A 27935-nucleotide genomic window follows, 5' to 3' on the forward strand; every position below is an offset into this window, starting at 1 on the left:
GCGTATTAAAAACTGTGCACATTGTGAGACATTCAAAGGCAGCAGGAAGGACCATGGGGAGAGCTATCTGTAATGCTGCCCTGAGTTCAAGTCAATAGCTGTGCTTGATGTTGCGTGACCTCACCAAGGACATCCAAGGCTAAAAACAACGCAGTCAGATGGAGGAAAAGATTTGGAAGGATCATTATGTGCTCCTCAACAAGGATGAAGAAAATGAGCTGGTAAGGAGTTGGGGGCTTTGTTGGGGGTCGGTTTCCTTGTGTGCCTCTTTCTCCATATGCTTCTTTTGGATCTGCCTCTGCTTCTTCACCTCCGATCCTTATCTGGGCATGGTTCAGCACAGCATTGGAGAAGGCAAAACCCTGAACCCCTTGCTGACTTTGAGACTGATATTGGCCAAATAAAGACTAATTGAGGAATATAGTACTTCAGTCCAGAAGAACAAAACAGAAAAGACCACTGCCCACCAGAAATCATCCAGCCACAGAGCACTGTCCCTTTCTCCTTTTCTATTTCATTATCTTTTCCACACTAACTATAAGAATCTCTACTTACAGGTGCCTTCCCCTTGCTAGGCGATCAGAAAGCAAGTCATGGGAAACGTGCCTACAAATGAGGTTCATCCTGGGTCATTCTCTGGAAGAATGGTTAAATCTCTTCTTGCATGTTAGGGTCTGTGCTACTTAGCACGTCTAGGAAAGCTGGGCAGGTGTCCAAAGTCTACTGCAATTCCTATGAGAGCAATCTCTTGTTCCTCACTCTCTTATGGCAGCATTTACAAAGAAAAATTCTGCCCTTAAAAGGCTTTTAATTAATGTTAATTTAATCTTCTTCCTGGTTTTGACTATAACTGATTATTGACTATTAATCATTGATTATATACACTAAGGTACTGCTTTGCAAATGCAGTGAGTTGGAAACTCTTCCTGTATCTGTCAACATGGACTGATTACTTTGAGCCAAGTGAGGGTGGAAGTAAGGCTTTCTTCTCCAGCCTTCTGTGCAGACACCATCTGGAATTCAGGTGTTCCCAATGCACAGAAATAGATGGCTCTGCACAGCTGTGAAATATAGCCCCATAGATCCATTGTGTGCTAGAGATGCATGTGTGATGCATACACTGGAAGCAGAGCTATGCACTCATCCCATGATGGGATCTTCTGTCCTCTGCTTCTAGTATCCCTACCATGTCACCCCTAGTTCAGCTGTGGGGACTGCAATGTGCCTCCTCCATGAAATGCAGGTGCTCAGGACAGACATAAGTGGGAGGGATCCTGCCCTGCACTGTACAACTGTGCTTTTGCCTCAGGATTGCTCACAGGGTTGCTGATAGCAGTGGGGCTGCAGCTCTGCTGCTTGCCTCTGATAAATCCCTGTTGGGCTTTGCTTGCTGCTCATGCAGCTCATGTGAGCTTGTTGTAGATTAGGGACCTCAGGCTGGTTGAAGCTGTTTGCATTCAGCACAAAATCAGAAAGTCTACCCTGGAGGCAGGTAAGGAGTCAACCAGTGATTGTCTGTGTCATGTTCATCGCCACTGTGTCTTTCAGGGTATCCCTTGCAGCTGTGGAGGGAGTGGTTCTTCATGCATGCATACATGCATGCTTCTGTTAGTGTAGGAAGCAGCAGCAATATCAACTGCCAGATGAGGACGGAGGGCCAGCTAGGGTGGAGCTAGCCATTGCCACAGGCAGCCTTTATCTGTGCGCCCCAACTGAGCTGCACCCACTTTCAGAGACACCTCCCTACCCGTTCAGCTTCCATCCCTGCTGGCAGAGAAGGGCCTGGCACTGCCTGCAGGCTGCTGACAAAGCATGATATGTGAGAGACTGTCTGGCTTGGGCTGAGCACTGCTTTTTGTCAAATATTCTCTCACTGCCCTGTCTGCTAGAGCAGCCTTGCCTCCATGTACTGCACTTCTTGGGAAATGTTTCTCAGTGCCAGCTCAGTGGGGCACACACTGCAGCTCTTCCCAAGCCTGGACTGAGGACTTGATCCTCTCAGTGCCTTCTGGGTGAGTTGTGGTCCCAGCTACCACACCATGTTTCCTGCTTTTCAGACTGGCCTTCAGATTTTATCTATAAAACTACTGTTGTTACAAAACAAGCAAGCAAAGATCGCCATGAATTTCCCTAGCTGTGGAGACTGGTTTGTCCTCCAGCCCTGAGAACATCTGTAATTATTGCTTTAAACTTTTGAGTCCTTCAAATAAATAATATTTTGCGTGCAGCAGGGCTGTGAACTCCAAAGCTGCAGAGCTGTTTTGAAATGGGTTTTGCTAACCTGGTACAAGGGCCGCATGACTATTTTTATTTCAGTTGAACTGCACTGATTTCAGCTTAGTTTATGTTGATTATGATCAGAGTTCGGATAAATCAAGTTAATTGCTCTCTTAAAACGAAGTAGGTGCTTATTCCACTGCCTTTTAATCACTTCAAAATTATACCTGAAGTTGAACCTGTATAATTGTTGATACAAGCCCTTGTCAAGGAGCTTTGCTTTGTTGCACATTCTATTCTGTAGAGCACCGCTCTTCCTTCTGGCATTTCTATCATGTATAATTCAGAACTGAGACTTCCTCATTTTTATTCTCTTTACATTTTAAAACACTGTTTCCTCCCTGCACTCAAATTCAGTCAATAGCAGGTTACACTGCCCCATCATGCTGTGTATTTTAATTGGCAAATTGTGTCAATTAGGCATATCCGGGCTGGATGTCGTGATATGCCCAATGGGTTTTCACCCCTGGGGGCTGTTAGCCCCAGCTGTGGATGGAGCATCTCCTCCTGTCTCAGGGGAGCTCAGGTCCTGTCTGAGCTGAGCTCTGCTGTCTGCTCAGAGCAGCGCTTCTATGGTAATCAAGGAGCCAAGACCCCAAAGTGAGAAGTGACTCTCTTGTGAACTTGTGGGTTCACTCCAGGCACTGCTTCCTTTGGAAGGAGATGTGAGTGCAGAAACTGCAAAGAAAACACCCTGCTCACAGGGAAGGATCCAGATATACTACAGGCATTAAAGTTATCCTTAGTCCTGTGGGGAAGCTTAAGTCAAGCCAAAGTGTACAAAAACTTAATGTTTTTCTCAAGGGGACAAACTAGAACTGGTATCATTGCTATCATAGAATCATAGAATCGTTTGAGTTGGAAAAGACTCTTAAAGGCCATCTGGTCCAACCCTCTGCACTGAACAGGGACACCTACAGCTGCATCAGATGCTCAGAGCCCCGTGCAGCCTGACTTTGGGTACCTCCAGGGGTAGGGCATCCACCACCTCCCTGGGCGACCTGTGCCAGTGCATCACCACCTGTACTATAAAAAGCTTCTTCCAATATCCAATATAAATCTCCCCTCTTTTAGTTTGAAACTATTTACCCTTGTCCTATCACCACAGACCCTGCTAAAGAGTCTGTCCCCTCCTTTCTTATAGCCTCCTTTGGGTACTGAAAGGCCACTCTCAGGTCTCCCCATAGCCTTCTCTTCTCTAGGCTGCACAGCCTCAGCTCTCTCAGCCTGTTCTCATAGGGAAGGTGTTCCATCCCTGGGATCACTTTTGTGGCCCTCCTCTGGACATGCTCCAACAGTTCCATGTTATCTCCTATGAGAAGATGAGTATTGGGCTATCAAAGAGAAAAAGCAAGTAGGGGAGATGATGTGGTGTGGGGAACAAATAAAAAGAAGAGAATGTACAAAGCCAAAAGTTTCTTCATGCACTTGTTTTCAAAATGTGGTGTACATGGTGGAAGATAACATGGCAGTAGAGCAGTACCTGGCAGCAGAGAGGAGGTGCAAGGGGGTTTGGCCATTTTCTTTCCCTGAAGCAGAAACTGTTCCTCTTCTGCAAGGTGGATTTCAGTGCTTAGCTCAATGGAGAGCATTCTTCTTGCAGAAACGGTGTTTACTTAACTATGCTATGTCAGTCAGCAAGCTCTAATTTACAAAAATGACTTTGTGCTGTTAGGAGACCTCAGTTGCCAATCTTTCTTTCCAATCAGCTCGGGCTTCCTGATGAATGAATAGCATGGTTAAGCTTGTTAACAGAGTGCTCTCTTTGCTGTACAGGAAGCTTTTGGCTACAAAACCCAGGGCTGCCGGAGGGCCCTGAGCATTGCTGGGTACATCTTGTCCTGCGGGGTTCTGCTGCTGCTGTTCTACTGGAAACCAGAATGGGATGTGTGGGCAAACTGTGTCCCCTGCAGCTTGGAAGAAGCAGACGTTGTGTTGCTTAGAACAACAGTAGGTTGAACCTTCATACCTTACTGTTACTGGCAGAACTGATGGTTTTCACAGATAGAGCAGCTTGTCTCTCTTTGCCCACATGATGCAGCAGGTCGATAACACTGTCTGTGTGTGGAGATGGAGGGGCAGAGATGAGCCAAGCTTCAGTGGAGCTATGCCTCTTCTCATCCCCTATGCACTATGGTAGAGCCAGCTGCCTTTGAAGAAGGGAACGTTCTCAGACGTTATGGCTGTTAGTAAGCTTTCTGCTTAGAAGTTATCAATCAGACAGTGTTGAGGAAATGGGCTTTGGAGAGCTGGGTTTTAGGCTTTGGTTATATTCTAAGACTCCATCCCTGTAAATTAAAATCCCACACAATTCTATCAGAGCAAATACTTACTACACTTAATGCTCAATATTGCAATGATATCCCTTATACAAATGCACTCAAACCACTTAATGAGTAGCGTGTTAGGTTAAGGCCAAACTGATTAAAGGACAATTCAGTCTGACAAGTGCATCTGCAGCAGCAAAACTGAATTGCTTTTGATTGTGGATTTATAATGAGTAGCAGCATTATAGGAGATTTGTAGAGTTAAGTAGCTGGTGCTGAGGTTTCAATGTTCACACTAGAGGTATTTCAGAAGGCTTTTACATGCAGCTAGCTCTAGTCTGGTTTATAGACTGAATATCCATCCAGTAGCTATTGAAGCACATCTAGTTCCATCTTCTTTGAAATTGCTCTGAAGTATAAATCAAAGCAAATGGAGATGATTGTGCGTTTGACTTCAAAGTGTGTTACTGCTTGGTACTGAAGCACTGATATCTGGCATCCCTGTTGCTATAGACTGACATTCACTGTGATTGCAACGAGGCCACAGGATTGTAGTTCTCTGGGAGTCTTATATGCATTTTTCAGTCAGGAAACATTATCACGGGCAACATTTCAGGCTGGCACTGAACTGGGCTCTATTTCTCTAGGATGAGTTTCAAAAATACACCTGGAAGAAGGTGACCTGGATTGATTTGTCCACTTTGGCACTACCCGTTGGTAGTTACTCAGAATGTCCTCTCGTAGCTGATAAAGACTCTGTTATAAACAGAGCCATAATGAAGCCACAGTTAAAGGTAAGTTGTCTACAAAATAGAGAAAAAAGGTCTAAGGAAGATGGTGGGTGAACTACAGGAGTTAAAACATTGAGAGGCTTCCAGAAATGCACTGTCAGCATCCTCCTGCAAGTCCTCTTTTAATAAACTGAGGCTTTCTCATAGAATATATGGAAATGTTTCTGTAACCCAGTGAGGTGGATTTCCCTGAATGCCAATAGGATTTTTTGCTGTCTGACCTTGCAGGTGAGATGTATCCAGGTACAGAAAATCCGTTACATTTGGGACTTTTCTGTAAAAGAGTTCAGGAAAGTTGGGTGAGTGTTGAAACTTGCCACAAATCCTTTTGCAACATGGGAGTCCCCTGTGTGAGCTTTCTCCTGTTATCCCAGATCACTGGAAGACAGCAACACGTGTCACAGCATACACCACAAATTTGGAGCTGGCCTGACAAGGGAAGAACGGGAAATCAGGTACTGTCTGCATAAGAGTAGGTGCATGAGTTAATTATAACAGTATGACCTATTCAATCCCTTTTTAAATTTATGTGAGCTTCTTGCTGCTCACTGTAGTAGTAAAGCAGTGTGAACTGCATGGGTGGCATTCAGAAAGGTGAAAAGTTATTATCCCTACACCTTACTGAGCTTATTGTGTTCTGAGTGATGCTGAGGCAAGGCTGGTTCCCCCACCAGTTCCAGCCATACTTTAGGGCACAGCAAGCTGTGGCTATCTGCCTTTGCCAACATTGCCTTAAAAGACCTCTGGAGAGCTCATCACAGGGCTTAACAGCAATTAAGTTTACAGGTTACAATATTTTCAACATGGAAATAGCAAACTTCCGCCCCTGGGTGAAACCCTTTCAGTTACAATAGCTTCCTGACAGATTTCTTTGTGCTGCTCAATTGTCTGTGCCCCCAGGAATTACCCGTTTAAGTAAGTGTTAATATTATTTGAGCTCACGTCTTTCCTGCTTTCTTACCTGTGTGACTAAGCTGTATCATCAGGAACTCTTCTCTCCCTCCCTACAGGCAGCTGGTATGTGGGCCTAATGCCATTGAGGTTGAAATCCGTCCCATTTGGAAGTTACTTTTTAAAGAGGTCAGTAAGTCAGGCTGGCATGGGCAGGGGCAATCGTGAGATAGTTTTCAGTCTTTGTCTATGAATGATGAAACTCCAAGAAATATGGTCAGCACATTTCTGAACTTTAGGAAGAGTTTGTCTGAAGCTGCACGAAATACATGAAAAGCTCCAGGGCCCCTGAAATTGGTTGGATGTGATATCACTGACTTTTCAGTGCCCCCGGAGACGGTCTTGAAGAGAATTCCAGTACAGTGCTTTACAAAAGTTTATTTAATTTGAACTTTGCACTTCCATCCAAGTCTGAAGATTCGTGTTTGAAATATTAATGGTAATGCCTGAAGGCAGAGGGGTCTTCACAGGCAGGTGGTATTTCAGCCCAGATACAGCTTCGGCAGCTGTAGACTGGCACCCTGATTTAGTGCCTGTCTCTTTGTCCTAGTGAATCTTGAATAGTGTATTAAATTTTCATTGAGGCACCAAATTTGTCAGATGAATAATTCATTTCAATTCAAATCCATATGCAGAAAGCTCTTTCAATTGGTATTTTCGTTATATCAGTTCTACAGAAAGTCTGTCACTCTTCACATAGTGGGCAGTTCTCTGAAAAAATTTCATCTAACTCTTTTGTTGTTAGTTAGAGAACTAAAACTGTGTTCTCTGCTGGGCTTCATTAGGGCTTGTTTCCCGTTTTAGCATATTCAAAGTGAGCGATGACTAGTATTGTAAAATTGTCACAGTGTCAAGTGGCCAGCAATGTAGCAGTGTGAGAAAACCCAGTCTTCAGCTTAGTCGTAGTCTGAGACTTATTACTGATGGCTGCATAGACCCTTAGATTCTCCCTTTCTTGCAAAAAAATAATTATATCCATTTGACTTTCTTAAATTACAAAGTGTTAAATACATTGTCTGCAATTCACTCTTTTTTCCCCATGTTTGGATAGTGTCTTCTGTGTAGAAATTACTTAGAATCAGCAATGTTAAGGTCACCTTTGTCAGTGGGAAACTGATTGACTGAAAGTCTCCTAAACTCTGACTTTAAATGGCCAGCATAGTTGCTGCTGCATAGTTACCAGTTAGCAACAGCTTTTAATTACAAACATTGTGAACAATGTGTAAGCTGGTGAGTTCAGAGATGGAGCTATGAAAGCATATTACCTTGAGATGGAAAATAGTTCTTTAAGTTGGTGTTGGAGACATTGTGATGATATGTTCTCTCCTCTTCCCACATTCCATTTCCCGCTATGCATTATGTCCGTTCTCTGACAGGTGCTGTGTTTGCATTTGCAGATTTTAAACCCCTTTTATGTGTTCCAAGCCTTCACTCTTACCCTGTGGCTAAGCCAAGGCTACATTGAATACTCAGTGGCAATCATAGTCCTGTCAGTCATTTCTGTTGGCCTAACCGTGTACGACCTCAGACAGGTGAGTGCCGTGCAATCTGCCAACTAGAATCGTGAAATTGTTTGAGTTGGAAGAGACCCTTAAAGGCCATCTATTATAATCACCCTGCTATGAAGAGAACCCCATCCAGCTTGACTCTGAACATCTCCAGGAATTGGGCATGCACCATCTCTCTCAGCAACCTGTTCCACTGCCTCACCACCCCTGTTGTAAAAAACTTCCCATACCATGCTGTTAGTGACTTCACTGCGGATGTGATAAGCAGCTGTTTCTGTGCTCTTTCTGGTTATTTTCTATTACTATGTATCTTGATGTGTTACTGTAAATTTATACAGATACATTTTATGTAAATTTATACATATAGAAGAGTTAAAAGGTTCAGTCCCAGTAGTCCTGAGCTTTTCAAGAATTAAAGAGGACTGAAGTCTTGTCACATGGGATTCATAAGAATGAAACGGCCAGTACCAGTGAGTCTGGTTCCCATCATAATTTAACAGTATTTTCCTGGAGAAGGTGACAGCCCATGGCTTGGACAGGTACATTTTTTGCTGGTTAAAAACTTGGATGGATGTCTGAGCTCAGAGAATGGTGGTGAATGGGGTTGGATCCTGCTGGCAAGCAGACACTAGTGGCTTTCCCCAGGAGTTGTCTGATTGATGATCTGTATGAGGGAATTGAGTGTACACTCAGTAGGTTTGGAGATGACAGCAAGCTGGGGGTAAGTGGTGATCTACCTTAGGCTAAGGAGGCCCTACAGAGGGATCTGGACAGGCTGGTTCAATGGACTGAAGCCATGGAACTTTGCTCTGGTGTAGCAGAACACCAAGGATGGTATGTTCAGCTTTATTTTGCAAGGTTGGCTTTACTGTATGACTGGTAACTTTGGTAGGAAGAATTACATTAGGAAGAATGCTTGAGGCCTCCGAATATTCTTCTGATTGGTTTGACATCCTTAAAAGAATTAATGAAGAAATCCACTCTTGGGGTTAACTTTTTTCAATTGCAACTTTCTAAATCAAGATTGTGCTTTCTCTCTAGTAGCCTTGCAATGACAGTTGACTTCATCATTATCTCAGGGTGCGCAATTGCCTGAATTAGATTGCAAAAAAATAGAAAGAGCCTAGATCCAGCATCCTGACTGCTAAAGAGAGGTGTGAAAATTCCCCTGGATGACTCGGTGGAACTCAGTTTCTCTGATAATTAGCTCAGTCACTGACTTGTTACATGCTGCTCAACTTGAATGTTGGTGTTTCAACATTGCAATCTCTTTCCCACCAACAGCAGTCTACCAAGCTGCATGACCTTGTTGAGGAGCATAACAAAGTCCAGGTTACAGTCTGCACAAAGAATGAAGGTGAGTCATCTGTGTCTCATTTTCCTCGTCAGCCTGTGTAATTAACTGCCGTGTTGAAATGTATCTGGAGTTGCACAGCTCCTGTTGATTTCCACAGCTGAAATGTGCAGAGTGAGCTGTGGTGAGAATGGGGTGGAGGGAGGTGAGTGGGGCAGGGCAGCAAGAGAGTGAGCTAAGGCCTATGCAGTAATGATGCATCTGTGTCATTGTCATCAGTATCTGCAGCATCTGTAATGATACAGGTGAACCTACTAATTTGTGTTAAGAGCTGGAAACAGCTTGGAAAACTCAATTTCCCAAATAAGCAATCAGATAACAGCTCTGGTCTTCAGAGATCTGTTTCCCTGCTCTCCGATAGGCTACTTTCACAATCTTGTAAAGTAGCTCGTGAGCAAGTTTTCAGGAGTCTAGATGTATATTTAACACTGACGTATGCACTTCCTTCCCCACGCCTCTGTTCCTTGTCCATAGAATAGGAAATATAGCTATTTTTGCCTCCCAAAGACACTGAGATGTGCAGTCACTGGGATGGTGGGGGCTGTAAGGCCTTGGTCAGCATTTTATGGACACTAAGCCAATAAAACTGCAGACAGCCACTTGGAGGCAAGTGTTTAGGGAAGGGCCAACATTTCCATCCACTATTGTTTTTAGGCCAATATTATTTCTAAGAGGCACTAGCTTTAGATCAGGCAGTGGAGAAATTTAGTGATGCTACATGTGCCTGAAACTTGTTTTTTTCATGGCTTGGAACTTACGCACAAGTTAAGTTCATTTTCATATTTTTCTACAGGTTTCAAAGAACTGGAGTCTCGTTACTTAGTCCCAGGAGATGTTTTTCTTTTAGATGGAAAAAAGCTCTCTCTCCCATGTGATGCTGTCCTGATTGATGGAAGTTGCATTGTGAATGAAGGGATGCTCACAGGTACTGCCTTGGAGTTAGGAATGTTAACGCCCTGTGCAGGTTCTCTGCCAGGGAGATGTCTCTATCTGTTCTGACAGCAAATTTTTTACTATTTATTTAGACTAGTTTGCAGCAGGAGGTGGGAGAACCATGGCTTGAATAATTCACAGTTATCTTGGGCTTTTGAACATTACCATCGTATAATATACATTTCAAATCCACATGAAAACCAAGTAGGATTAATATACTGTCAGGAGTAAAAAGTGCAAATATTAAAATTCATTGAATATGTTGGGTTTTTTTTAGTTTTGGATTTTGATCTTGCAGCAGCTCTGCTCAAGCAGGTGGTGTATGAGCATGGGGGTCAGTGCCACAGCTAATATTGAGCCACCACAAGGCATGAACTTGGGTCAGGGCAAAATTTGACCCATACCATTTGACAGAAAATGCTCAGAGAAGCCATCTGATATGCTCTGAAATGACAACTGCAGTGGCTGTCAGCATAAATCCATATCTGTAAGGACATAAGCTAGTTAATTAGTCAGGCAAGCTTAAGTACCAAAAGGGCACTGTCATTATTTAACACACACACAATCTGATAAGACCTTTAGATCCCCTTTAAATAAAGCACGTGCTGCTCTTCTCAGGTGAGAGCATTCCAGTTACGAAGACCCTGTTGCCTCTCACGGAGAGCCCAGAGCCCTGGAAAACCCACAGCATGGAGGACTACCGGAGACACGTCCTCTTCTGTGGGACTGAAATTATCCAGGCAAAGTCAACAGGCAGAGGGCCGGCGCGGGCTGTGGTGCTGCAAACCGGTACGTCTATCCCTAAACTGGTAAGAAAATGGCAAAAGTGGCCTCCAAAGAGGCTTTCCATTTCTCACAGAGCTCTCTTACTGTCTCACTCTTTGGTCATCTCTACAACTTGAGGGTCATGTCTTCACACAGGGTTCAACACTGCTAAAGGTGACTTGGTGAGATCCATCCTCTACCCCAGACCTCTGAACTTCCAACTCTACCGAGACGCCTTCAAGTTCATTGTAGGCCTCTCTGCCATTGGTGTGTTGGGATTGATATACACCGTTTGTGTGTTCACATACCACAATGTAAGTACAGGCCATGCCTCCAGGTTTCAGGCCAACTCCAAGACCTCAGTTGTCCATGGTCATTAGAATATTATCCAGTCCTGTAATCCAGTCTTCTGATGCCATAATTGAGGTGCTGGGGGCAGAACCAGGATGAATAAATCCATCATTCCCATGATCAGAGCTTAGGGTACATTGTTCCACGTCAGGAGGATGAGGTCCCAGAGTAGCAGGGCAGTTCCCACCCCACCAGCCTGTTGTTCTGGCCGTTTGCAGAAGCCAGTGGCAGACGTCGTGGCCATGGCCCTCCTCCTCCTCACCGCGGCTGTGCCTCCTGCCATTCCTGCTGCCCTGACCACAGGCACCGTTTATGCCCAAAGGAGGCTGAAGAAAAAGAAGATTTTCTGCATCACTCCACAGAGGATTAATATCTGCGGGCAAATCAACCTCGTTTGCTTTGACAAAGTAAGACACTTCCTGGGGCAGTGACAGATGCTGGAGGGTGCTGGGAACATGGTGGCTATTTTATTATTTTATTTTTCTATTTTATTTTTTATTTAATTTCTTTCCATTCCATCTCCTCCAACCTACTCCCAGGATAGCATCCTCTACAGGTGCCTGTGGGGCAAGGTGGCTCTGCAGGCAGGAGGCTTTCTTTGCTCTGCCCATAAAGGAACTCTGGGGTCTCACAAGGGAAGGGGTGAGCAGGAACAGGATAACAGATATTTATCTCAATTTAGACGGGCACGCTGACAGAAGATGGACTGGACCTGTGGGGCATCCTCCCTTCGGAGGGAAGCCGGTAAGGAAAGATTTCCTGCAGTGATAACTCTTCTCCAGTGTGGATACACTGGCCCAAAGTCAGGTTATCAGGGCTGATATTCCTGCTCAGCTCATTTCCCCTCAAGAAAGTAGGCTGACCACCATAGCTGTCAGCGTGGCTGCTAATTCAAAGCAAACACACAGCCCAGAAGCCAGCAGCAGTGGGAGTGCTTTTAATTACTCTATGGGGATTTAGAGAATATGCACAGAGTTTTTCAATTATGTCATTCACAGCATAGTTCAATAAATATTCCTAATCTATTCAATAAACCTTTCATCCTTTAAGTGTTAGGGTAATGCTCCCTCTGTTGAAATTAAGTGTTGCCAGCTTCAGTGCCTGTCAAATCTCACCTATCTTCTGTAAACACTGCAAAAATCCATGAAAGCACAGATCAGACCTGCAGATCCTACGTGTCCTTACAGACTGCCTCCCACCTGTGGCAGGTTCCATCTCAAATTCAAGCCCAAGGAGCACTGAAAGCCTCAAGAGTAAACCCCAGTATGTAAATATTAAACTTGACTACATCCAGAATTATGCTATTTAATTGATATTATTAAAATACCATAACAGAATTCAGCTTTGCAGTATAACTTGCTTGTTCATCAACTCAAAATATCAATCTTTTGCAGTGGCCAGGACAAATCACACACCCCATACCTACTCCCAGATTTCATTAGTTGCTGTTAATATATCAGATACCTCAACACCACAGAGATAATAATGCCGTAATGAATGAAAGGATGAATTGATTACAGGAGGAGAAAAATCACATTCCCAGTGCTTTCTCAAAGGACAGGAAGAATATTGCTATCTGATGCAAATTAATGAGAAGAGATTAATAAGTGTCAGCTGATAAAATATTCCTCCAGCAGTACCAATCCATAGGCATATAGCATGCTCTCTTCTTGGCACCCATCCAGTGCCCCAGGGGTTCAGGCTAAGCTTGGGCATGCTGGGTGGGCTGGGAGCCCACCAAATAGCAAATAGTAGCGATTCCACCGAGATAGCCTTGCAGGCAGTGTCTGCTCATGTGAGCAGCAGGACAAAACTGAACTGATATATCAGGATAGATTCATGTAATAAAGAGCTGTGAGGTGTCAGAACAGAAGGCTCTCTTTGCTGACGTGCCCAGTCTACACCCAGCTGGGAAGTAGAGCTAGTGGCTTGTCAGAACACAAGGAGGAGCTATCACTGCCTGTGTTGATCTCATTAGTGCATTTACATAATTATTCTTTCTTATATATTCACACTCTTAAGCACAGAAGACTAGCTGTCAGCTAATCTGAATACTGCGAGGCAGTGACAGTAAAGGAATTTCATTCCACTTGCAAAATATCCTATTGTATGCTTAATAAGATACGAGTGTTTGTTGGTTTTATGTTGTTTAACATTTTCATGGTGTCTCTCAAGTATTAATTAATTAATAAGCCAATTATGACCAGCCTGAGAACAAGGTATAATTTGCTGGAAACAGAACAGACTTTGATGGCCCAGAGAGATGACAGGTCCTGGGATGCACTGTTCCTTTTAACAGAACAGTGAGCTGTCACGCTGCTCGCTTCCACATTCATTGCACTGTGCTTCTTTCAGTAACCGGGGATGCTTGTGGTGATCAAAGGTAAATAAAATCTATTTAAATTTCTCCTTAACATGCCAGCCTAACTGGTAATGGGCTGTGTTCTGGTCTGGCAGGCAGAGCTTGTCAGCTAGCCAGTTTCTTAGAAGGAAAAATGTGAGAAAACTCTGAGAAATGGTGCAGTAACAGAGGCTTGCCCCAGCCCAGCCACAGTGCTCTCTCTGTTCTGGAGGTGTCACACCTCAAGGCTTTCAACAGAAATACGTCAGGGTATGCATCTTTAATAGCATGCCTCCAAGTAACTCAATAGGAGTCAAACATCCATTTTTAAAACCAAAGTGAGGGACAAGTAACCGGTGTCTGGAAAAGTGGATGGAGCTCTACCAGAGGAAGCGGAGGTTCTCCTGGGATATATTGCTTGGATTCTTGGAGATCTCAGCTGCAAGTTTCCTTTCTCACAGTGTCTTCTCTGCTCTAATATTGAACAGCAGCTATCAAGCAGTACTCCAGTGCCCGCGCCAGCTCCTCTGAGTGTCTTACCTTTCCAATTGCTTTGCATCAAGTTAAACCATATACTTAATAATTTTGGGACACTCCTTGGCCACCTGAGTGATGATGAGTAGGACACTGCATTGCTTGATGTAATTGGGCTCAGCACCACTGAATGCAGCAAAGCAGCTGAGGACTTCTCTTCATCCCTCTCGCAAGCAGTCCCTCTAACTCTCTGCTTCTTATCAGCTTTCAGAAAATCCACAAGTTTCCATCCAGCACTCCTCTGCCATGGGGACCGGTGTGTGCAGCCATGGCAAGCTGCCACTCCCTGGTGGTTCTGGATAAAAAGATTCAAGGAGACCCACTGGACCTGAAAATGTTTGAGGGCACACACTGGGTAATGTGACTCATGTCTTCTGTACCCTTCAAAGCACAGCCCCAGGGCTTATTCAAGGTCAAGTCCAAATATTTGTCTGTAGGGATGTGCACAGGCATGTTTCTGTGCCCACATGCTGAGGGCTGTTTTCTCTGATGAGCGAAGGGATGTATCCCAATGGAAAAGCCTTGGGCTGGATGAACAGCAAATCTGAGAGCTGGGAAGGGGACAACGGGCTGAGCCCAGGGCACATCTGTGGGGATGGGGAGTGTTGTGCTGGAGGGAGCAGGATGGGAGGAGGCACCAGAAGGAAAGCAGTGGCTCTTCTTGCAAATGCAGCCTGTAGGGGCTCAGGGATCACTGCAGTCAACTGCCCCATCATCCCTTTCTTCTTCAGCCTTTTGCTCGAGAGAGTTGAGTCAATAAATAAAACAGATGGTAGCTCTTGCAGCAGCACTGCGGGAAGGCACCAGGCTGGTGCCTGCTGCTGTGGAAGGATAGGCAGAAGAGAAGCTGTACAACGGCAGAAGGAGGATGATGACAGCGAATGAGCCTTGGCAGCATGTGAAGTAGCAAAGCTGGAGGGCTAAAGCATCCTACACCCGAACTCTCCACCCTGTTCCTGCATAAAGTCTTTTGAAGCTGGAGATAGGAAGATAAATCCAGTTAGATAGGGACTATTTCTCTTTCTTGATGTTGTATAGCATTAGATTGATGTGGAACTTGAAGTTAGAGAAACAACAAAATTTGACACAGGTTTTTTACTTTCATCTAGTCAAAAGATGGAGGACTCTGTGGGCTTCTATTAAGGACAAGACTGCAGGGAGGCTGTTAGTTGTGATGGCTAGAAAGACCCCACAGACTGTAACAAAACACTGCTGCAGCTGTGTGCCAACAGCAAGGGCAAAATTCTCCCATGTGCTGCTGCCTCTGCTTTTAACAGTTAGGTGTGACACCAGGAAGAAAAAAAAAACAAAAAAACAACACCATCAGAATTAATACTTTTCCCCATACAGGAGATAGAAGAGTCCACCACAGCTCAGGATAGAGCTGGTGCTATTGATGCCTGCATCGTTAGACCGGGGCCGAATGCCAGCAGTGTGAGTCTGGATTTTTCTGGGGATGAATAATCTGTGCTTTCAACCTGCAGCTTGTGAAGATTCTTGCACATGCACTGTTAATTTGCTGGGTTATAGGCTGAAAAGTGCCCTCCCCTCAGTCTCGGTCTTATGTTGCACCTTCCCTGCAAACAGACCTCCTGGGAGCTTAGACCAGAAAAGCTGTATGAGTGATCTAAGTGAAAACCAGTGCAAAGAAATCTTGCAAAATGGATAAAAGTCTAAAGTAGGAATACAGCTGCAAGAAGATGCGCTGCAAGGTCAGACTGGAGTGTGGAGCATAAGTCCAGCTGGTAATGGTTGTACAGAGCCACTGATAGGTTTATCAACCTCAACCCAGAGTTGTTTGCTTCCTTCCCCCTCTCAAAAGGCAGCAGCTCTGCATTTTGATGGTTGAAAACTGTTATGTTTCAAGCCCAAATGCTGAGCCAGCCAGCTTCTTCCCAGAGAAAGGAGGTTGATTTCTGTTAGCAGCACCAGAAAGATGGTGCTGTGGCAACAAGGAAATCAATCTTGTTTCTCACATTGCTCTGTTCCCTTGGTAATGTCACTGTAACATCAATTTTCAGTTCCCCTGTCTGTAACTCCAGGAATATTGCATCAGGATATAATTGCTAAGAAAAAGCCTGGGACAAAGCCTGAAAAATTGAATACTGAGGAAAGCGCTGCGGTTCCCAGGAAGTATGCTAGGAAGCCACTGTTTTTGAAACTGTGACTCCTAAACTTATCAACATTGCTCTGATAACATAGTCAAAAGACACTGAAATACTCTCCTATCAATAATAAATCTCCTAAGCCAGAAAGGCTCAGATGAGCTGAAGCTCAGGGTGGATTTACTTTGTGTAATCCATGAATCAAATCCCCTAGCAACATCTCTCTTTCCTGACCTCTTCCAGGCTCCCGTGGAAGGAATTGCAATCCTACATCAATTCCCATTTTCCTCTGGGCTGCAGAGGATGTCTGTTGTTTCACAGAAGATCGGAGAGGAGCAGTACGATCTGTACATGAAAGGAGCACCAGAAACAGTGTCCAGCTTTTGCAGACAAGAAACCGGTATAGATGTGGGGGAGGGCTTCTTTCTAGCATTTATTAGAATTTAATCCAAAGCAGACCTTGAACTATAATCCTAAAAGATTTGCAGCACTCACTCTGCAACTGCATGTATACGATTCCTCCTACAAATAAGTATTGGGCTTGTGCAGAAGTAAAGTGTCATTAGTTAAAAGCACAAATAAGCTTTCATTGCTTGTGTGTATGTTGGGATGCACACAGCCCAGCAGGTAGAGAGATGCACAGCCTGTGGTTCAGCCACTATACATCACTTAGTTGACGTGCATCAGCTGAAGATACAGCTTGTAAATAATGTTGATATGTCAGAATACTCAGGGTAGGTGTGGGATGGTGTAATTGCATGTGTCACAGCCATTCTGTTGTGCTGCATGAGTTCTCCAATTTTCTGTTAATTTATTGACCTGTAAATTCAGTATTTATTTACTGACCCAGCTTATATAGGCTTTAAATCTCAGCAATGGAAAGCTTGCTGTGGACATACAAATTACTATTATTAAGGATAATTGCTATTAACACTCAAGCCAAGGCTTCTGTCTTCTCTCTGCAAGTAAACATCAGCTTTTCTTTTGTGTGTGAGAGCAATATAATAGGCCTGTTCTCAAATTTGCCTGCAAACTTAAAATCCAGGTCATATTCACTGAGCGTTTTGGGAAGGTGCCAGCTGTGCAGGAGCAGTGGTCTGTGTCTCTGTGGTTTGTTATCTGAGATGGCAATGACCTGAGAACAGGTGAAAATGGTTTTGAGGGACAATGAAAAAATTCAGTTTGAAGACCTAATGACACAAACCGCCAAACAATTCCATGTCAGTAAGAAAAATATCTTTTAAAAAGTTGTTCCACTTTCTCAGGTTTCTAAATGGCTCCTCTCATTCAGTCTTGGTTGTTTCTCTATTGATTACAGCTTAATAAATAATAGGGTTCCACACTGTAAAGCTATGATGTCAGTATGTAGTGATTAGAAAATACTGTGAAGTTAAAAGGAACCCTTTGTTTTAGAATCACTGGAACAATCAGAATTGAGAATTCAGGATATTGGGAGAATTTTCCCATTAAGGCATAAACATAAAAACAACTTTCTGAGCATTACTCAGCACATATGCAGAAAAGATCAGGCCAGAGCTATGGAAACACTCATTTGTTCTCTGCTGAGTAATGCACTGTGCATACCTGCACCTTAACAAGTATGAAATAGATGCATGGATCAGTCAGCTGCTGCACAGCCATTGTACAAACCAACTGACCTGTATGAGAAGGCACAGTACTGAAAGACTATTGAAAGTCTATGAAGTGTGTCACAGGACAGACTTTAACCTCAGAGGAGCAATCAGCAAGGATTGAACATTCTAACTACATAACTTTCTATCCTGTAAACAGTCCCATCTGATTTCTTGGAGGAACTTAAGACATACACAAGCCAAGGCTTCAGAGTCATCGCACTGGCTCATAAAGTGTTGAGCCTCCCAGAGGATGTAGATGTGGGTGACCTGGAGAGGTAAGCAGTGCTGAAGAGCTGTGAGCATCGCTGTTGGATCACTTCTCTCCCTGTTGGTTTGGCCTGGCCTGGCCTGGCCCAGCTCAGCCCAGCCCTTCCCCTCCTCTCCTGTCTGAGGATGTGCATGGGGAAGTTGAACACTATCACACCTTCCTCTCAGCAGATGCTGATTATGCTGTTAATTGCCTTGCAATTAAATACTGCTCTTGCAAGGCTCACCGAGCTGAATCTTTCAAGCTGGTAATTGTGCTTCAAAAGGGTCATGGATTAGGACTGTGATAGAAAGCTACACTGAATGGAGGTTTCAGCCAGCCTGAGCCTGCCACTCTCTGCACCTTGGCTGTGCAGGTCTTTCTGGGAGACAGCATAGCAAGGACTGGCAGCTGAAATGTGGACACTTGTTGAGCAGTGCAAGCTCATGCCAGTTGTGTTTCATGTTAGAATGAATATGTTTCCAGCTGAGCATGGTTTTCCCAGTAGTATAACCACTGGAGAGCCTTGCTCCTGGGAAGCACAACCATGTTTCTTTCCTTCTCCCAAGAGAAGAAGTGGAGTCTGGGTTGGAGTTTCTGGGCCTCCTGGTGATGGAGAACCGCCTGAAACCAGAGACAAAGCCTGTGCTGCAAGAACTGGCTGCTGCCCGCATCAGGAGCATCATGGTCACAGGTGAACCCCTCGCAGCCATGGCAAATGGGAGCAGCTTGCTCCTACAGCAGCCCCATGATGGAGGACTCGGGGAGCCAACCTCTCTGGTACCATTGGCAGGGGACAACCTTCAGACAGCAGTCACGGTGGCCAGGAATGCGCATATGATTCATGAGGCCTGCAAAGTCATCATCGTTGAAGCCAGTGAACCAGAGGGCTCTGCTCCAGCTTCCATTGCCTGGCAGCTGGCAGAAGGCAGCAAAACAAGTGCAGCTGCCCCCAGCGTGAGCACAGCCAAGGGAAGGCTGTTGGGTGCCAGGGTGAATTAGCAAAGCGTTGATGTATAATAACTGTTTTTTAGGTTTGGGCTCTCACTACAGATTTTGAAGCAACTCAGAGGAGCGTTGGGTGGGTTCCTATCTAGCCAGGGTATACAGAATGAATCATCCATCTGCAAGGAAGAAATAACTAATACAGAGGCTTTTTACTCAGGACTGCACGCAAAACTGGCAATACTCTGCAGATCTCATGCTTGATGTGTACCTAATTAACGTATTTAGAAATGCTTGTCTGCGAGAATATTTGCTGGACCAAACTGCAGTGTCTAAATGAGCCAGCTATGCCTAACAGGTATCAGTGACATATGAGAACAAAGCTAGAAAATTCGGTATTGCCAGGCCTGTAGTCCCAGGAAAGGATGCTACATGCTTGTCTCTCTCATGGGAGGCTGAAATGTGCCTGAAATGGGTCCACAGCAGAGATGGATGCAAAGTAGAAGGGAACATTCTGCCCAGGGGCAGGCATGCTGCCCTGGCTGAGAGCTGGTGGCACCTCCAGGGCTGCCTGTCAACTTCAGAGATGGGTCTATCCTGGGGACAAGGCTTCAAGGTGTTATGACCTTCAGTCTGAGGATAAATGCTGTCTTGTTTCTAGGAGGTGTATGCTAACGCCCAGGAAAAGATCACCTTGGAAGGAGAAAGCTGCCACTACCATTTTGCAATGAATGGGAAGTCCTACCAGGTTCTTGTAAAGCACTTCTACAGCTTGCTGCCAAAAGTAAGTGCAGAGGAAACAAAGCACTTACTCACCCCCCCTGCTTTATGTAAACAACACTATTGTTCCAGCTGGGGAAAGGTGTCAGTACCTGAAGTGCTGTCACTTCTGACAACTCAGAAGCCTCTCAGCGCAGTTCAGGGTTAGACCGAGCAGCTTGCTGTCAGCATCTGAGAGACCTCAGGTGACCAGGGCAGCTGAGGTGTGCAAAGAGCATGCCATGGTGGAATGACTCTGTGGTCACCTCCTCCACTTCGATTTAATTAAAAACAGCAGCCCCATTCCCACCCACTGCCAGAACTAGCAATGTCTTCTGCTCAGCAGTGGCAGGAGGAGCATGAAATATCTGCATTTAGCAGCAGAAACCTTCAGCTCCTGTCACCCTCCACAAAATAGCTGCGGCTGGGAGAGAGATTTCTCTGGATAGAACTTCATGTCAGAAAAACCTCGATGTGAGCAGCATTATTGCCACTGTCACCAGCAGCACCATCTGTGCTGCAACAGGGAATGGCATGGGACACCTTATTGCTCCAAGGCTGCTGCAGAGCACATGGTGATGCTGGTCTGCCACAGAAAGGCAAGACAGAAGTCAGAGCAGGATGAAGTTGACTTTAGGTGAAAACTGATCCTAAGGGCAACTAAATCACTATCGGGGCTGGGAGACAACATTAGAGGTTTGTGTCATCAAGGATCATGACCCTGCCCCCATGGTGCACGAACACCCATCTCAAAGCTGCCCCTTGCTCTGTCCTGCAGATTCTTCTGAACGCAACTGTCTTTGCTAGGATGTCTCCTGGCCAGAAATCCAGCCTTGTTGAAGAACTTCAGAAACTCGAGTAAGGTTCTGTTCCCTTTCTTCTTGAACCCAAGCAAAGAAAGGTGCAACCATCTCTGCCAGACCCTCCTCCCACCTGCTGTGGCTGCATTGAAGGCTCTGTGAAACGGAGCTGAGATAAAAATCACAGACAGACTCCAACATACAAAGACCATCCTTCCCCCCAAATTTTCACTCCTTTCATCACTGTTCTCCCTTCTTTCCCTCCACCAGTTACTACGTGGGTATGTGTGGCGATGGAGCCAACGACTGTGGGGTACGTAGGAGCAAATCTCCCATCCTCCTTCATATCATTTCTCTCAACCTATGGGGTAAAGGGATAAGATATTTTCTGGCACTCCTCGTCACAAGCGCTTCCCAAGTTAGCACATAGGTATGCTCAGTCAGAATGCTGTTAGACACTACCTATGTGCATCTTTCCCCTAGAAATAAGAACAGGTACGCTACTTCTTACATATTTGTTCAGATGCAAATTTGAGGACCTTAATGATCAAAATGATTACTACGTTGTCTATTACATTGCTACAATGTAAAATGTGTTATCATAATATAATTTTGTAACAGCATTAGCTGGTTTGGTGTAAGCCATCCATAGCCTGCTCCTCAGTGCTAGGCCAGAGGGGACAGGGCTGGCTCACATGGACCTCATAAGACAGAAATAAAAGAAATATGATCAGGAGATGAAAAGGAGTGGAACGAGGAGAACATGCTGATTTAAATAGTTTGGCAGTTGTTCAACAGAAGAGGTATGCACAAACCCCAACAGGGTTTGTGGGAGACAGAGCAGGGTAGTTCAGAGAACTGTAAATAGGCACAATGGGATTAAATGAACAAAAGAAATATTTAAGCTCTAGAGGAGGAAAGATATCTGAAAAATGAGATCAGCTGGGCCACAGAATAAGGAAATAACAATGACAAAGCACGCTTGAAGAAAAACATGTAAAGCACCACTAAATGCAATGGGAGAGGTGGATGGGTGCCTCTCCAGCTTCCTGCTCCTGTGGGTTTCAGGCTTTGAAGATGGCCCACGCTGGGATATCGCTGTCTGAGCAGGAGGCGTCGGTGGCCTCGCCTTTCACCTCGCAGATCCCCAACATCCAGTGTGTGCCAGAGCTGATCAGGTTGGTTGGCTGCTGCCCTCCGTTGGGCTCAGGGCAATGCCTGCACCGAGTTCAGCGTTTGGGGTCATGAGTGGGAGCTGCACAGCAGTGCACAGGGATCCTGGGGAGCTTGGCAAAGGAAATACGTTGTTTATGTTTGCTTATGGCCAGCTGCACGAATATACTTATGTTTATGTATAGCTGTGTATACATGCTACCCTCAAAAATGCTGATAAATCAAAGTTAATTTCTCAGTAACTACATAAAATCCATGAATTCCAGAGTGTTGTGCTTAGGGACTGATACTTTTGGAACAGGTAGGATAAGAGGGCTTCAAGTTGTTCCAGGGGAGGTTCAGGTTGGATAATAGAAAAAAGTTCTCAGAAAGAGTGGCTGGGCACCGGCACACTCAGGGAGATGGTGGGGTCACCATTTCTGGAGATGTTCAAGAACTGTGCAGATATGACACTGCGGGCATGGTCAGTGGGCACGCTGGGATGGATTGGGGTCAGACAAGATGATCTGTTGTCTTTTCCAACCTTAATGATTCTATGACTGCAGGTACAGAAGTACAGTTCCATGAAAAGGCAGGTATAATAGTTAACACAGAACAGATTTGCTTGTCAGTACTTACAAATTTCATACCCAAATGCTGCATGTAGTCATTGAACAGCCAGGAATAATGCCATTTAGCCAAATGTATGCAAAGACGATTTTGTGTGGCAGTGCACTTGATTCCCAGAACTGCTGAGCAAATCTGCAAAGAAAAAACAACAGCAGCTTAAGCCAGGTATTAAAATCGTAGCAGCAGAATAAACATGAGGAAACAAAACACTGCAGATGAGGGGTAGCTAAGTGGCTCTGCAGTATCTTAAGGCCAAAATGTATTTATGGAATTTAAACTATTTTCCATTCTTCTTTAAGATTCTTAACCAAAGGATTTACTCTGCTTAGAAGCAGTAGCAACCTGCAGCACTATAACATCAGGATGGCACACCTTCTGCTGTGGTAAGGGGCAGTTTCAGCTTTGTTTTGTGTTTTGAGCAGGGAAGGTCGAGCAGCTTTGGTGGCTTCCTTTGCCGTGGTTAAATACCTGACCCTGTATGGCCTGATACAGTTTGTTGGCACTGCTCTGCTGTTCTGGGTAAGTGTATAATGCCCACCTTGCACTGGCAAGCTGTGCTCACGTGGGCTTTTGTCTTTAGTTGTATTACTCAATAGGGATGAAACAGCATATGGGTCTTCAGGAAATCATAAACATGTGAAAGCTGGATAACCTATTAAATGATTATTCAGTTAAGCATTTCAGTTAATATCAGGATAGTTGAATCAAATTACAATAACATAACCCTGCTTCAGCAACCATTATTTTGGGTGCACCAACCGTGTCTGTGTCTCCATTACTCACATAAGTTTAAAGCTTGGCACAATGTGGAACTCTAGCCATGCCTGCCATTACTGGGGGCTACAGGTGACCTGATTTTAGTGCTCTACAGGGAATGGTGTCTGCTGGGATAAAGGTGGAAAAACATTCACCTGCTACTGGGTCACTCATAAGCATTCTGAGTTGCAAGGGGCTGGGTGGCACTCAGCTGGGCTCACTCTGCACCTATGGGTGCATCTGGATGCTGCTGCTGCTCTGAGATGGTATGAGCTGTATTTTGTACCCCCCAGACAGATGTTGGTAGTCAGGTGGTGCCTTTTTTTTTTTTCCAGCAGCTGCAAATCTTTGGGAATTACCAGTATTTGATTCAAGACGTGGTCATTACCCTCCTGGTCTGCCTAACAAGTAAGCAGTGTGGGAAAGTCCTTGTGTTTGTTTGAAAGCATGAGTGAAAATAGCCAACTTCATTTCTCAGCAAAGATTAAAGCAAGGAGCCAACTGCTGCCATCAGTAACTGTAACCACTGGTGGCAGAGCAATCCCTTGGCCACTGACGACAAATCTCTCCGCTTTCTCTCCAGTGAGTCTGACTGAAGCCTACCCAAAGCTAGCACCCTATCGCCCTCCTGGCCAGCTCATCTCACCCCCTTTGCTGCTTTCTGTTGTCCTCAATGTGTGCTTTACCATAGCTGTGCAGACCTGTGGCTTCCTCCTGGTAAAGAAGCAGCCCTGGTATGTAGCGCTGGCCAGCTGGAGGTGAGTCCTTCTCCTCGCCAGGACCCCCAGAACACAGCTCTGGTTATGGGGTACACTGCAGCTGTCAGCAAGACCAGACCAGCCCACGGATGTGCCACAGAGCCAAAGTTTCTGGAGCAATGTGCAAGGAACTGGGTCTGCTCCTCACTGCTGTACCTTGAGTATTGCTGTCACTGCCTAGCTGGGGCTGAGATGTGGCACACGGCAAGTTAAGCAGCTTTCTAGAAAATATATTGTAACGTGTTAGAAAGCACAATGATAACAGCATAACAGCAAAGTCCTAAGCTGTAGACAGTGAGGAGCTGCTCAAACGTGGCAGCTGTGGGCATAGAAATAAAGACCCTCCTTACCTTTAGAGGGCCTCAGGTAAGCAGGGAACTCCAGCAAGATCCTCTTGCCTCCACTGTCAACCTTTAAATGAGTTTTAGGAAGGGGTGCATCCTGGCTCCATCCCTTCTGGCCACTCAGGTGCACTGCCATGCACCTGAGCTCCTTGGGTTGGCCCTGCCTTCCCACCGGGTGCTCAAACACTGCTTCAAGCTGTGACTTTCAGCTATGTATATGTATACATAATATCTATTTACTGTGTTTTATATCGCTGTGGGTGATATCTGGTTACTGTGGGAAGGAAAGGAGAAAGGCTTGTTGTTGCAGCTCACCCTTGCAGAAGGCAGGAACAAGATGCTGATTGTCACCTTGCAGACATTGTTCACTCAGGAACCACACCCTGACCCCCACTGGCCCAGGGGAGAACAGTACCAGCAGCAGTGCCCAGAGCACTGTCCTCAGCTATGAAGGCACAACACTGTGGCCGCTGTCCTCCATCAACTGCATCATTGTGGCCTTTGTCTTTTCCAAGGGAAAGCCCTTCCGCAAGCCCATCTACACCAATTGTGAGTAGAGCTGGAACACATGTGCTCTGTACACTCCCCTTCCTGCCCCAAAATCTTCCTGGCAGGAGAGAAGGCAAGGGATGATGTAGCTTTTTCTGTACCCACTCCAGTGACTGGCACGTGATGTAATTGTTGTGTATGTGAGTTCCTGCTTCCCTCCTTGAAGAATCTCAGTGAGCACTGCCTATGTTAGTTTCCCTCTAGCAAAAAGGAGCAGCAGACCTGAAAAAGAAGACTGTGTTTTGGAAAATAGATGCTTTTCAGAAGATGATGTACTGCACTTAGTGCAGAACTGTGTATTACTGAGAATGCAGTCTGCAAGAATCAGATGTATTTGTTTCAAAATCCACACATCAAATAGAGCTCCTTTGAGATGCAGTTTTACCTTGCCTGACTTCCATTCCTAGAAATGAGAGAGAAAAGCCTGTGATAATATCACTGTTAAAATCCTCTCACAATAACCTTTCCTTCTCTATTTGATATTTGCAGAGATGATTTACCTCTACCAGCCTCCAGCTGACTGATAGTTCCTTTGCAATTGCAGCTTTTTACTCGCGGATGAGAGAGCAGGATCTTGCTTAACCTTAGCAGAGCTGATTTCATTAGGTTTTTTTTTGGCAGTAGGCTGGTCCCAAACTCATTTCACAGAGCCCTGATCACCTGCAGAAGAGAGGGGATGTCAGAAAGAATCTGTTCTGCAGTGCCAAATCACCTGGGTGAGAAAAGCAGTGTAGGCAGGGAGGTTTGCAGCAGACCGCTATGGAATAAGCTCAGCTAGGTTTCAATCCCATAGGTTTTCTAGGCACAGCATCCCCCAACCAAATAACACCAAAAATGTACAGGTTAGCAGCAATACTGCACTAGTGTTTGGGACTGCCATGAGTGTTTCTGAAGAATCCACCCACCAAAACCCCTTTCCCAGGGCCACCCATCTTGTTTCCCCAGATGTCTTTTCAGCCATCCTGACCCTCCAGCTCGCCATCTGCCTCTTCCTCTTCCTTGCTGACATGGATGCTGTGTATAGTGGCATGCAGGTAAGTGAAGACAAAGACAAAACATGCATTTATTTTTTGTTTTGCTGGACCTTTACCTATGCACACAGAGCACAAGCTACAGGTATGACCATGCTGGAAATGAACTCAATGGTTTGACGTTGCGTGGGCATGTCTTTCAAATTTCTCTATCATCCATTCAACAAGGGCTTGATTAATGAGACAGCCTTCCCCTCCAGACTGCAATGGGCAGAAGAAAAAGTGCTTTGTATCTTGCTGAGCTGTTCTTCCTAACAAAAAACACAACAGCGCAGAGTGTGGGTTTGCATGTAGGAGGCTGCAGCTCTCTGAAATATTTGGGCTCTGATGCTGATCTGCTGGTGTTTGTCGCAGGGTCAGTGGTGATGTGAGGCAGCTGCATGCCATGGGGAATCTGGCATCAGCCCCTCCAAATCCCTGTGACAAGGAATTACTGTCACTGCCTACGGACTTCTCCATGCTTGCCATCAAGAAAGTGTTAGTCAGCCTCTCCAGTCATTAGGAACAGATGCAAATCTTGGCAAAGCACTCAAACCTAATTGCTGCTCCTGTCTTTTCCAACAGTTTCTTTGCACTCCTGTGATCTGGAAAGTTTATGTCCTACTGATGCTCCTGGTCACCTTCTGTGTATCTTTTTTTACAGAGGTGAGTGCATTCATTTACTGTCTGTTCCCAGCAGTGTGCGGCATCTGTTCAGGACTTTCTTCCTCTGTTTGCAGCCACATTCTTCCTGCAGAAACACAAACCTTAAGCTTTTTTTTCATTTTTCCTCCTTTTTTTCCTCCTGTTAGTCACTGTGTGTCAATCAAATCTACCTGATAGAACACCACAGATGACTTAGCCCACGAGTTTTAAGCAAGTAGAGTGTGAGCACTGCCACGCAACTGACACAAATGACGCTTTGTGGGTCAGAGATGACTGTGCCACCCTGGGTGGGAGCATGGAGTTGCATCCAGTAGCAGGTATTGTTGCCTGCAAGGCAGCAAGCATGCAGGTGTCCCTCACAACAAGAGGAAAGTGCAATACCTGTACGGAAAAGTATTGCTGTGGCTCAAATAGGGAGCTGAATGTATACGGGCTGGCACATGTCACAGGGACTGGCTTTGGTCTCCTCCCACTAATGCTGTGCTGTGTCACTCTGCAGGATGTTCTCCTGCAGAACAAGCACCTCTGGATGCTGATTAAAGCTTGCGTTGGGTATCAGTCCAAAAGCCAGTACCGAAAGTGGCAGCGGATGCTGCAGAGGGATCCAAACTGGCCTCCTGTTAATACCAAGGACTTTGCAGCAAGAAGCACAGCTGAGGTTTACGTTAACCCCAGCTATGAGCACAGGGACTAGGCGAGAGCCTGCAGCTGGGCACAGGCTGCCTTGTCCCCACTGACTGCTCTGTTTGCATCGCTCCACAAGCGCCGGGCTTGGATTTCTGTGCTCTCTGAACAAACCCCTCCATTCAGAGGCAAGCTGGCTGTGTCCTGGAATAGGAGCGAGGATTATTCTTTCTCTTGCTGCTAAAATAACAGCTTTGACTCTACTCCATGGCAACGGCAGCTCTTCAGCCTTGCCAGCACCTCCTACAAAGGCTCAACAACACTGAACACAGCGAAGCTATGACTGCTGCTGCTCCAGCACTTAGACACTGCTCCACTAAACCCTGTCACTGCACCCATGGGGCTTGATGACCCAATTAGTGACCTAACCTTGACTGCACCAAGGAGCACATGAGCAACTGTAAAATCCTGCATTAAATGAAACTGCAGCTTCCAAGCAAAACTCCACTTACAAAGCAATTCTGGTTTTCTTCCATTCTGGAGTGAATTAGAAATGTGGGAGAGCGCACATGCTGTCCTTACTCCACGCTCCCTTGCCAGGTTTTTGTAGACACAATGTGCTGAGCACAGGGAAGATTTCAGCTCAAGCATTGCAGCAGGCTGGAGCTGGGCTGGGATGCACCCAGGGAATGAATAGCTGCCTCTTTACCCAAATTTAGTTCTCTCTTTGGTGCCACGTGGCACTGTTGCTCTCAGGGCACACTGGGTGGAAAGTTGCACAGAGCTGCTTGCTTTATCCAAGTCACGCCAAGAAGCAGAGGTTAATGTGCACCACTGCTCTTCAGTTGCGTTGTTCAGGAAGCTGAGCCAGGCTAGACTTGTTC

General features: G+C 45.4%; 1 protein-coding gene and 1 long non-coding RNA gene across 2 annotated transcripts; one reads left to right on the forward strand and one right to left on the reverse strand.

The window, feature by feature from the left end:
• Window position 1: 1 nt before the first annotated feature.
• ATP13A5 (ATPase 13A5) lies at window positions 2-27935 on the forward strand. Its single transcript, XM_003209118.4, has 30 exons — window positions 2-221; window positions 4054-4227; window positions 5192-5338; window positions 5564-5634; window positions 5710-5790; window positions 6346-6415; window positions 7684-7818; window positions 9079-9151; window positions 9942-10073; window positions 10700-10870; window positions 11003-11160; window positions 11416-11604; window positions 11880-11941; window positions 14277-14427; window positions 15423-15506; window positions 16421-16577; window positions 17969-18086; window positions 18628-18752; window positions 18852-19015; window positions 19665-19787; window positions 20541-20620; window positions 20833-20875; window positions 21631-21740; window positions 22767-22863; window positions 23436-23508; window positions 23684-23858; window positions 24561-24751; window positions 25697-25785; window positions 26347-26427; window positions 26927-27935. The coding sequence occupies exons 1-30, from the start codon at window positions 159-161 to the stop codon at window positions 27119-27121; spliced, it is 3582 nt and encodes a 1193-aa protein (XP_003209166.2). The 5' UTR covers window positions 2-158; the 3' UTR covers window positions 27122-27935.
• LOC109369408 lies at window positions 21735-24653 on the reverse strand. The gene is made up of 3 exons (XR_002118401.2): window positions 24209-24653; window positions 22354-22476; window positions 21735-21848 (listed from the first exon to the last, which is right to left on the reverse strand). It is a non-coding gene; the product is annotated as an uncharacterized LOC109369408 (long non-coding RNA).

This window comes from Meleagris gallopavo, chromosome 11 (genome assembly GCF_000146605.3).
Source record: "Meleagris gallopavo isolate NT-WF06-2002-E0010 breed Aviagen turkey brand Nicholas breeding stock chromosome 11, Turkey_5.1, whole genome shotgun sequence".
In the NCBI taxonomy this organism is placed as follows: domain Eukaryota; kingdom Metazoa; phylum Chordata; class Aves; order Galliformes; family Phasianidae; genus Meleagris; species Meleagris gallopavo.

Bases quoted from the DNA above. Each gene is read 5' to 3' on its own strand.
- ATP13A5 (XM_003209118.4), top strand. From the start codon at position 159: ATGGAGGAAAAGATTTGGAAGGATCATTATGTGCTCCTCAACAAGGAT. The intron at 20,621-20,832 runs GTAAGGTTCTGT...TCCCTCCACCAG, and splicing joins GAAGAACTTCAGAAACTCGA to TTACTACGTGGGTATGTGTG. The intron at 23,509-23,683 runs GTAAGCAGTGTG...CTTTCTCTCCAG, and splicing joins CCTCCTGGTCTGCCTAACAA to TGAGTCTGACTGAAGCCTAC.